Source organism: Garra rufa, chromosome 13 (genome assembly GCF_049309525.1).
Source record: "Garra rufa chromosome 13, GarRuf1.0, whole genome shotgun sequence".
NCBI lineage: Eukaryota > Metazoa > Chordata > Actinopteri > Cypriniformes > Cyprinidae > Garra > Garra rufa.
In genome coordinates, this window is record NC_133373.1 from 7,923,285 (window position 1) to 7,934,919 (window position 11,635).

Consider the following 11,635-nt stretch of genomic DNA (forward strand, 5'->3'; position numbering starts at 1 on the left):
ATAAAATATAATAAAGTGAAAAAATATATATTAATCGACAATGTTTTTTTATCTTTTGCAGAGCTGCATTCCAAATATTATTACACAATAACAAACTGTGAAAGAATGAAATGAACAGTGTTGTTAGCGTTTAGCGCTAATGATTTTTTCCAATGACTCCTAATGAGATTCTTTAGTGAGCGAAAAATAGGCGGGACTTCCTGTACTCGACAGTGTGTTTATTTTTTGTGGAGCCAAATATCGTCCACAGAGGTAAGATGAACGTTTACTTGCATGCTCACGGGTTTCGTTTAATTGCAAATGCACCCGTTTTCTCCATGAAGGTGCTTAATATCTGATACGTTTGCATAATGTATTGTAATGACATTAAGCGTTGTCATAGATCATGCACTGCGCTAACTTGAGCTGCACGGTTGAACGGCAGCTGCTGTTGAACGGAGAAGCACACTGGTTAGTTGAGGATAATGTTACGGAATATAATTTTAGACCTAACAGGGATTGTAAAATTGTGTTCAAAAAGAAGGACACCGGTGAAGCGAGCGAGCGGCGGTTCGGGCAGCAGAAATGCGCTGCATTGTGTATGATGTCATCATCTTCCATTTTTAATGACGCACTAAACAATTGAATTATTGTGCTACATTTGACACCCGTTTTAACCTGTTAGCGCGTTTATAGTCCGAAATGTATCCTGTTAGCTGTTACATTATGTATAAGAAAAATGCACCTGTTAACTGAGCAGGCGCGCTGAAAGTAGGCTGCACTACCATGACCGAATATGACATACATAGACCTACATACATGCAGTCACATTCATTTATTACAGAACAGCGTGAGACCGATTGTATTTTGCAAGATACAAGTAAGGTTTTTTTTTAAATTTTTTATTTTAAACAGTGCATTAGTTGTTTGTTCTTGTTTAATAACGCGTTGAGTCATTGTTGTGTAATGGGTTTTCCCCATATTTATCGTTTGTTGTTTTTATTGTGAGTAAAATCTTCTGCAGGGCTGCATTTCCCTGCGTGAAATTATACAGTAAAATATAATAATGTGAAAATAAAATAAAATATGAAAACATAATAAAGTGATAATAAAATACAGTCAAAATATGATAAAATATTAATCAACATTTTTTTTTACTCAGAAAACCCCCCAAAATCAATATTGATCTTTTGCAGAGCTTGTATTTTATTGTAGAATAAAATATATTATAATCGCATATATAATAATGCAAAACTAAGATATAAAATAATATATAAAAATAAAATAGTGAAAATAAAATAAAGTGAAAATATAACAAAACATTCATCAACAATGTTTTTTCCATGTTATCTTTTTCATTTATTTTTACCCAAATTTTAATATTGATCTTTTGCAGAGCTGCATTCCTCTGTGTGAAATCATTACCTGTGGTTTACAATAAAATATATTCTAATAAAATGTAATATGTGACCCTGGACCACAAACACCAGTCATAAGGTTAAATTTTACAAAACTGAGATGTACACATCAATAAATAAGCTTTCTATTGATATATGGTTTGTTAGGATAGGACAATATTTGGCCGAGATACATCTATTTGAATATCTGGAATCTGAGGGTGCAAAAAAATCAAAATACTGAGAAAATCACCTTTAAAGTTCTCCAAATTAAGTTCTTAACAATGCATATTACTAATCAAAAGTTACATTTCGATATATTTATAGTAGGAATTTTACAAAATATCTTTATGGAAAATGATCTTTACTTAATTTCCTTATGATTTTTGGCATAAAAGAAAAATCAATAATTTTGACCCATACAATGTATTTTTGGCTATTGCTACAAATATACCCCAGCGACTTAAGACTGGTTTTGTGGTCCAGGGTCACATATGTGAAAATGTTTTTTTGTATTTATCTTTTTAATATATATATTTTTTTACTCAGGACCTTAATATTGATCTTTTGCAGAGCTGCCTTCTCCTTTCTGAAATCATTAACTGTGGTTTACAATAAAATATATTATAATTAAATATATTAATGTGAAAATAAGATAAATTATAATAAAATAAAATATATATAATATAATATAAAAGAATTTAAAATATAAAATATAAAAAATATATAATATAATAAAGTGCAAATGTAAGAAATATTAATCAACAGTGTTTTTTTGTATTTATCTCTTTTTTCATTTAAATAGATTTTTACTCAGCAGAACCCAAAAATTTCAATATTAAGCTTTTGCAGAGCTGTTTTCCCCCGTGTAAAATCATTCACTGTTGTTTACAATAAAAATATATTTGAATTTAATAATGTGAAAAGCTTAAATATAATATAATAAAATAATAAAGTGAAAATAAAATATAACAAAATAATGGGAAAATTAAATATTAATCAGCAGTGTTTTTTGTTTTCATTTTTATCTTTTTAATTTATTTTTATTTATTTCTATTCAGAAACCTGTATTCGACTGTGTGTGTGTTTTTTTGCAGAGCCAACTATCATCCACAGAGGTAAGCGGTGAACGTTTACTTGCATTTACTTGCAATAAAATATATTATAATAAAATATAATAATGTGGAAATGATACAAAATAAAATAAAATAAAATAATAAAGGGAAAAAATATTTAATAAAATAACAAGGAAAATATAATAAAATGTTAATCGACATTGGGTTATTTCTAAATTATCTTTTTAATTTAAGTATCTTTTTAATCAGAAAACTCTAAATGTTCAATATTGAGTTTTTGCAGAGCTGTATTCCCCTTTGTAAAATCATTAACTGTTGTTTGCAATAAAATAAAATTAATTAATCAAGTATACATAAGATCAAATATAATATAATAAAATAACAAAGTGAAAAAAAATCATATTTCTTTTTATCTTTTGCAGAGCTGCATTCCCCTGTCTAAAATCATTAACTGTGTGTGTTATAATATTAATTAATATGAAAAGATAATCTATTATAATCTATCAGAATATATTAACTTCGGATTAAGTCCACGTTCTGGTTTCTAAAAATTTCAAATATATAACCAAACATTCATTTATATCTGAACATGTCCAAACAAAGATATTTCACGCTGCAGTTTATCAGAAGAGAGGGTCTGATTCAGACTAAAGTCTAAATGTATAAATACCACATCTAAATGTCACTTCATGCAGCTTCTGCGCATTGCTAAGATGAGTAATGTTGACATGATTTCATGGAAAACAATAGCCAGTCATTCATTCACATTAATGAAGTATTCAGAGAAAAAAATGTTGTCTGTTTTCATTTACATCTTTTTATTTATGAAACTTTGATTCATTTTGTAGAATAGAATTTTAAATGAACAAAATACTGCATGGTATCGCGATACTACTTGGTATCGTGATACTTCAGCTGGTATAGTATCGTAAGTCATTTTTATGGTATCGTGACAACCCTAGCGCACAGCAATTCCAATAACTGATGAATTTGTACATTAATAAAAAAAATGATGTGCATGTTAATCAATGGTCCAAATTTCTTTCCTTCCCCCATATAGGTTTCCCTAGAACATCTTACATCATGCCAGACCTCATAGTGATTAAGAGCTGCTTCCTGAGTTGCTTATTAGCACTGCTTCAGACATCCAGCTCACAGCAGGAAGAGCAAAGCCAGCTGCTACTGGTGTCCTTTGATGGCTTCCGCTGGGACTATGTGAATCGAGTACCCACGCCCAACTTCCGTGCCCTGATGGATGAGGGTGTGCAGGTGGAGAAAGTGGAGAACACTTACATCACCAAGACCTTCCCAAACCACTACACTTTAGTGACGGGATTACATGCCGAAACCCACGGCATTGTCGCTAACGAAATGTACGACCCCATTCACAACCGTTCCTTTTCCATGGAGGGACCCGAAATATACGACGCATGGTGGTGGGAGGAGGCCGTGCCGTTGTGGGTCACCAATCAAAAGGCTGGGCGGAAGAGTGGTGCTGCCATGTGGCCTGGATCGGACGTAGCGATTGGTGGAACGCACCCAACGCATTTCTTGAGTTATAATGCGTCAATGCCATTTGAGGCCCGAGTTGAGAAACTCATTGACTGGTTCTTGGGACCCGAGGCCATCAATTTTGGTGTCTTGTATTGGGAGGAGCCAGACGAGAGTGGGCATAACTTGGGACCGGAGAGCCCACTCATGGATGTGGTCATAGCAGACATCGATGACAAGTTGGGATTCCTCAGGGGAAAGCTCAAAAACGCTGGCCTTTATGACAAAGTCAATCTCATTGTTACGAGCGATCATGGAATGACACAGTTGTCCCATGATAAGATTATTGAGCTGGACACCTACGTCAGCCGTGATCTTTACACATGGATAGACAAGAGCCCTGTAGTTGGCATTTTGCCCAAAGAAGGTAAGAATGAATATAATGCATTAGTTATTGCTTACACTAGTCATGAAAGTAGGTGTTTCTTCTACTTCCTTCCTTTTCTTTTTGCTAAATAAAGATCACATAAATACTGTTATATCATGCCTTCATCTTGTATTTTTAAGCACATTTCAAAGGCCTTTTGTTGTACTCTTCTATCAGACTGTGACTTCAGCTATTTTGCACTTCCCATGTCATCCAAGATGTTCATGACTTTTTTATCAGTCGAAAAGAAATCAATGTGTTTGGAAAAACATTCCAGGATTTTTTTCCATGTAGTGAACTTTAGTGAGGATCAATGGGTTGAAGGTCCAAATTGCAGTTTCAATGCAGCTTTGAAGGGCTCTACAGATGAGGAATAAGAGTGTTATCTATCAAAACGATTGGCTATTTTCTAAGAAAAATACAAATTTATATACTTTTTAAACACAAATGCTTAATTCACGCTCGTAGTCACGTTGGAAAGGTCACACATGATGTAGGCAGAAGTACCGACCCAGTGTTTACAAAGCAAACATGCAAAGAAGGTCAAACGCCCTTTACAAACAAAGGTAAAACAAAGATGTTGGCCGATTTTTAAGTTGGAGGAGAAAATAAGATTAAGTTTTTCGCCCTACCCTACCTTTTTTGACCAAAGTACATAAAAAAAAAAAAAACCATAAAAAACACAGTACTGTGTAAATAATATATGTAAGTTATTTACCTACATGTTATGTGACTATTTACCAATGTTAGAGAACCATAAAATAGTTGAAAATTAATCTGTTAAATTATTAAAATTTTAATTTAGGTACCTCACATAAATATTTTAAGGTTCTTAGGTCTAAATAAAAAAATGTGAATAAAAAATTATTTTAGTAAGAAAAAAATGGTAATTTCAACCACATCCTGGTCAAAAGCAGGGCAAATGTAATTTTTGTTGTGCTTCATTTCCAATCAAATTTGGAAATATGTCTATTGTTCATAGGAAGAGTTCACCCAAAAATGAAAATTCTGTCATTAATTGCTCACCCTCATGTCGGTCCAAACCCATAAGAAGCTTTCTGACCCTGCATAGACAGCAACACAACTACTACATTCAAGACCCATAAAGGTAGTAAGGACATTGTTAAAATAGTCCATGTGACATCAGTGGTTCAACCATAATGTTATGAAGCTACAAGAATACTTATTGAGTGCAAAAAAACAACTTTATTCAACAATTTTTTTGTCTTTCATGTCAGTCATCAACGAGCATTTTCTTATTCGAGCATATTCTCATAGCTTAACATTTATAAAATTACAGTTGAACCGCTGATGTCACATGTACCTTTCTGGGTCTTGAACGTGGCAGTTGCATTGCTGTCTATAGAGGGTCAGAAAGCTCTCGGATTTCATAAAAAATATCTTAATTTATGTTCTTAGAATGAACGAAGGTCTTTGAAGTTTGGAACGACGTGAGGTTGAGCAATTCATAACTATTTTCATTTTTGGCTCAACTATACCTTTAAGAAACACCTAATCATCAATGTTCTGTGTTATAACTGGTGACGCATGTTTTATAGTTTTGTAATTGTGTTTTCTCTTCTTAACCCAGGCAAACTTGAAGAGGTCTACAATTCATTGAAGAACGCCAACCCTAACATGGTTGTGTATAAAAAGGAGGAGATCCCAGATCATTACCACTACAGACACAATATCAGGATCATGCCTCTGATCATAGAGGTCAAAGAGGGCTGGACGGTCATGCAGAACAGAAACGGATCATTTATGTGTGCGTATTAATACTTATACAGAATTTAAGAAGATTAAATTCCTATTAAAAGAAACAGTTTAGCCATAAATGAAAATTTACTCAGCCTCAGGCCATCCAAGAGTTTATCTCTTTGTCAGAACAGATTTGGAGAAATTCAGCATTACATCACTTGCTCACCAATGGATCCTCTGCAGTGAATGGGTGCCGTCAGAATGAGAGTTTTATAAAAAAAACAACAACATCATAATAATCCACAATCAATCCACACGACATCAGTTCATCGGTTAATGTCTTGCTTCACAAATGTTGTGGATTATTGTTTTGTCTCTCATTCTGATAGCACTCATTCACTGCAGAGGATCCATTAAAGGGTATAAAAATATCTTAAATTGTGTTTGAAAGACGAACAAAGCTTTTACGGTTTTGGAACGACATAGGGGTAAGTAATTTAATGACAACATTTTCATTTTGGGGTGGAGTAACCCTTTAATGTGCAAGTGAAGTAATGCTGAATTTCTCCAAATCTGTCCCAATGAAGTAACAAACTCATCTTTGATTACCTGAAAGTGAGTCATTTATCAGTAAGTTTTAATTTTTAAGTGAACTTTTGCTGAACAAAAATTTACAGATAATGTACTCACCCTTTTGTCATTCAAGATGTTCATGTCTTTCTTTCTTCAGTCGTGAAGAAAATATGTTTTTTGAGGAAAACATTTTAGGACTTTTCTCCATACACTCTTAAAAATAAAGGTGCTTCACGATGCCATAGAAGAACCTCTTTGTCTAAATGGTTCCATAAAGAACCTTTAACATCTGAAGAACCTTTCTGTTTCACAAAAGGTTCTTTGTGGCAAAAGAAGGTTCTTCAGATTGTAAATAGGTAAGAAAGAGATGGTTCTTTAACAAACTTTTGACCTAATTGTTCTTTGTGGAACAAAGAATGGTTCTTCTATGGCATCGCTGTGAAGAACCTTTTAAAGCAGCTTTATTTTTAAGAGTGTATAGTGGACTCTCTATGGTGCCCCAAATTTGAACTTCCAAAATGCAGTTTTAAATGCAGCTTCAAACGATCCCAAATGCAGTTGTAAACGATCCCAAGGAAGAAGGGTATTATCTAGCGAAGCAATCCGTTTTTTTTTATTACAATATACATACTTTTTAACCTCAAGTGCTCGTCTTGTCTTTCTCTCCCTGAACATTTTTTTTTCCGGTTCAAGACAGCGCATGTCGAAAAACTCTCCTCTTATTTTCTCCTTCAACTCCTACATCACTGCAGTGAACATGCAAAGAAGATCAGACAAAAAAGGTAAAAGAGCAATGTAGGAGGATTTTGAAGTTGAGGGAGAAAATGAGATGGGAGTTTTTTGGCCTAACTCTTTCCGGTCTTGAATCGGAAAAAAACAGTTCAGGCAGAGCAAAACAAGACGAGCGTTTGAGGTTAGAAAGTATATAAATTGTAATAATAAAAAACGATTGTTTCGCTTCACAACAGCATTTGGGATTATTTGAAGCCACATTTAACCTGCATTTTGGAAGTTCAAACTTGGGGCACCATAGAAGTTCACTATATGGAGAAAAATCCTTAAATGTTTTCCTCAAAAAACATAATTTCTTTACGACTAAAGAAAGAAAGACGTGAACATCTCGGATGACAACGGGGTGAGTACATCTTTAATTTTCCTCCTTTAATGTCATTGATGTGCTTTCTGATCAGCATTAGAGATATTATCTAATGATTGCATGCTTGATTTGCAGTGGGAAACCATGGATATAATAACAGCCTTCCCAGCATGCACCCTGTGTTCGTCGCCCGTGGCCCCGCTTTCCGCCACGACTACATCAAGGCCTCCATGCACTCTGTCGACCTCTATCCTCTCATGTGCAACATTCTTGGTCTCAAGCCTTTACCCAACAACGGCTCTTTGTCAAGCGTGCAGGATCTCTTGGTGGAGACGTCAACCCCAAAGCCAGTGGTCCCGCCCGTGCCCAGACAGCCGTCCTATGCGTGGGCTGTGGGATCCATCCTCGGTGCTGCCCTTGTGATCGGGTTTCTCTTTATCTTTGTGCAACAGGTGACACAACGGCAACTACCGCCACTGCATCTCTCCAACAGTGAGATAACACAGCCTTTACTGTAGGGTCAAACGCAAGGGGTGTCGGCACTTTTCTCATGTGAGGTTCTCAATGTAGCACTGATTATTTCTCCAGTGCCACAGATTCTCGATTCATTCTAAAATAATTCTAATAACACTTTTTAAGCAGCCAGCATGGTCGCTTGAATTCAAAAGCGATCCATATCCACGGTACCGTGCCAAAGCCGAATATACCAAAAGCAATATGGGGAAAGATGCTACAGTGGGAAAAGGTTGTGCAATCATCAAAATCATAGCTGACTAAGCCAATAGTGCCCTCTTCTGGTGGAGCTGTCAGTGGTACCTTTATTCTAGTCATCGAAAATCTAGTATTTGAAGAAAAAATGTTAGCATCCCCATGCTTTTTATTTCAATTTGAATCTGATATTAATTTAGTAAGAGAGAGTTGCCCTATTCTCTTGAATTTGCGTTAAATGATTATTCCTGGTTCAGATTGATAGCATTTGTGGCATAATAGTAATTATCACAAAATTAATTGACTTTTCTTTAAAAAAAAAAAAAATCTGGGATACAGTAAGATACTTATAATAGAAAACTATTGTAACTATTCATGAACATTAAAATACTCCACTGTTTCATATGGAAGCCTGTTTCTGCCACTGAATAAAAAATAAAAAAGGTTATTGCAACATTTTATCTCACAATTTTGACTTTTTTTCTCCGAATTGTGAGGTATAAACTCCTAGCTAGTTGCAAGTTAAAGTCAGAATTGCAAGATAAAACTCAATATTTTGATATAAATGTAATATTTGGACTTTTTTTCTCAGTTGCATGATATAAACTCACAGTTGTGAGAAACAGTCAGATTTGCAGTATAAAAACTCGTTGCGTGATATGAACTCGCAATTTCAAGCTATAAAGTCAGAATTGCAAGATAAAAATTTACAATTCCGACCTTTTTTAGAACTGCGTGATATAAACTTGCAATTTCGAGAAATAGTCAGAATTGCAAGATATAAACATTCAGAATTTTTTCCTCAGAATTGTGAGATATAAACTCACAAATGCGGCAAATAGTCCTTTTTTTCCTCAGAATCGCAAGATTGCAAGTCAAAGTCAGAATTGCAAACTCAGTATTCAGATTTTTATAATCATGCAATTGTGAGAAATATCAAATTTGCAAGATATAAACTTACAAATGCGATAAATGGAATTTAGATAAAAACTCAATATTCTCTTTTAAAATTACCATACAAACTCGCGATTGCAAGTTATAAAGTCAGAATTGTGGGATATAATCTTGCAATTGTGAGAAATATCAAATTTGCAAGATTTAGATAAAATTTAGATAAAAACTCAATAGCCTATTATTTTTTAGAATTACGATATAAACTCGCGATTGCAAGTTATAAAGTCAGAATTGTGGGATATAAACTCAGTATTCAGATTTTCTTCTCAGAATTACTTTATAAACTCACAAATGTGAGAAATAGTCAGAATTGCGAGATTAAAACTAATTATTCTGATTTGTTTCCTCAGAATTTCAAGATATAAACTCACAAATGCGAGAAATAATCAGAATTGCGAGATAAAAACTTGCAATTCTTATTTTTTTCTCAGAATTACGTGATATAAACTTGCGATTGCAAATTGTAAAGTCAGAATTGCGAGATATATACTCAATATTCAGATTATTTTCTCTGAAATTGCGTGAGTCAAAGTCAGAATTGGAAACTCAGTGTTCAGATTTTTTTTCAGAATTGCGTAATATAAACTTGCAATTGCAAGAAATAACATTAAATTTACTCAAAAACTCACAAATGCGAGAAATAGAATTTAGATAACTCAATATACTGACTTCTCAGAATTACGTGATGTAAACTTTTGCAAGTTATAAAGTCAGAATTGCGAGATATAAACTCAATATTCCAATTTTTTCCTCTGAAATTTTTCTCAGAATAACTTGATATAAAACTCGCAATTGCAAGTCAAAGTCAGAATTGCAAACTCAGTATTCAGATTTTTTTTTCAGAATTGGGATATATAAACTCACAAATGCAAGAAAAAGAATTCAAATTTAAAAAACTCAATATTCAGTTTTGTTTTTCTCAGAATTGCGTGATGTAAACTCACAATTACGAGAAATAGTCTGAATTGCGGTATACAAGCTTTTTCTCAGAATTGTGAGATATAAACTTGTAATCGCAAGTTATAAAGTCAGAATTGCATGATATAAATTTGCAATTGTGAGAAATAAGTGATTTTATAATATGGTAAGCTTCACATTTCTGCTTTTACATCCTCAAAAAATTTCTTTTTTCCAGAATCTTTGATGAATAGAAAGTCCAAAAACAGCATTTATTTGAAATCATAAAATGTCTTTAATGTCACTTTTAAGCTCATTTATTTCCATTTTAAGTGCCTCATTGTAACCTTCATTTTTCCTTTTTTTACTAAGAAAATCACATTTTTTATGTTGATTAACACTATGCCACAAATGCTGCTGATTGAGTTTAGCTTGTGCTAAACCCAGAATATTCCTTTAACTGAAGGCTATGGATAAGATTTTAAGATTCTGAACAAAAAAAAAAAAAATAAAAAATGTAAGGGACGTCAGTAGCAGTTGTTTTTTGAATTTGTTGTTATTCTCAAACCCATCGTAGTTTTGTTTGTTAATTAGTTAAATGCAGTTGTTTAAGTTGGCAGATGTTAATGAAAAGAAGCTGGTAGTTGTCAAACTACCTCCGCGTTGCACTAAGATCAATGTAAGCTAATCAGGATAGAGAGATGAACTATTAGACTAGTGGGATGTTTTAGCTTATCTGCGTTTTGCACAATGTAATACCATCCAAAATTTATATACATATATATATAACAAAAAAAGGTGATGGTGCCAAAATCCTCAAAGATTGACATCAAGTAGAAATAGTATTAAGTCCTGCGTTAATGTATTTTGTACTTTTTGAAAATAGCATTTAAAAGCCCTGCGTAGGGCAAAACACTGTGATCTGTCTTCTACTTGTTCAAAGACTAAAAGGAAAATAATTATTTATGATCTTTGATATAAATGTTGCTGAGGTAGTAGTAGTAGTTAGCTGCTTGCAGAATGTTAGGATTGTTTCTGTTATTAAGAAGGAAATTATGAGTTTCTAAATGGATGTGTTCAGAGACTGTTGTGTTTTGTGTTTCTATGATTTACTGGATTTGTCTTACATGTTTTGGATTTTATGGCCTAATGTCTGATTTTGAACTGTTGGAAATCCCATAACTAAAACATTACTTTAAATGTGCTACAATAAAAGGTAAAAAAAATGCCTGATTTGGAAACTTCTGAGTGGTTGATATCTAGTGTGATATTTGACTGAAATAAGTCTTTTATGCCTACTAAATCTACATTTGATTAAAAATATGGTAAACAGTAA

The 11,635-nt window shown here is 33.4% G+C and overlaps 1 protein-coding gene across 3 annotated transcripts; it reads left to right on the forward strand.

The window, feature by feature from the left end:
- Positions 1 to 196: 196 nt before the first annotated feature.
- Positions 197 to 11,635, forward strand: enpp5 (ectonucleotide pyrophosphatase/phosphodiesterase 5). 3 transcript variants are annotated; one of them, XM_073816790.1, is made up of 5 exons: positions 197 to 252; positions 2,438 to 2,494; positions 3,513 to 4,370; positions 5,962 to 6,138; positions 7,876 to 11,635. In XM_073816790.1, the coding sequence occupies exons 3-5, from the start codon at positions 3,536 to 3,538 to the stop codon at positions 8,256 to 8,258; spliced, it is 1,395 nt and encodes a 464-aa protein (XP_073672891.1). In that variant the 5' UTR covers positions 197 to 252; positions 2,438 to 2,494; positions 3,513 to 3,535; the 3' UTR covers positions 8,259 to 11,635. The 3 variants fall into 3 exon arrangements, with proteins under 3 accessions (XP_073672891.1, XP_073672892.1, XP_073672893.1); XM_073816791.1 differs by having other exon boundaries at positions 2,474 to 2,494; XM_073816792.1 differs by lacking the exon at positions 2,438 to 2,494.

Excerpts from the sequence above, each read along its gene's own strand:
- enpp5 (XM_073816790.1), top strand. The coding sequence starts at position 3,536 with ATGCCAGACCTCATAGTGATTAAGAGCTGCTTCCTGAGTTGCTTATTA. Across the intron at positions 4,371-5,961 it reads TGGCATTTTGCCCAAAGAAG|GCAAACTTGAAGAGGTCTAC; the intron begins GTAAGAATGAAT and ends TTCTTAACCCAG. Across the intron at positions 6,139-7,875 it reads CAGAAACGGATCATTTATGT|TGGGAAACCATGGATATAAT; the intron begins GTGCGTATTAAT and ends CTTGATTTGCAG.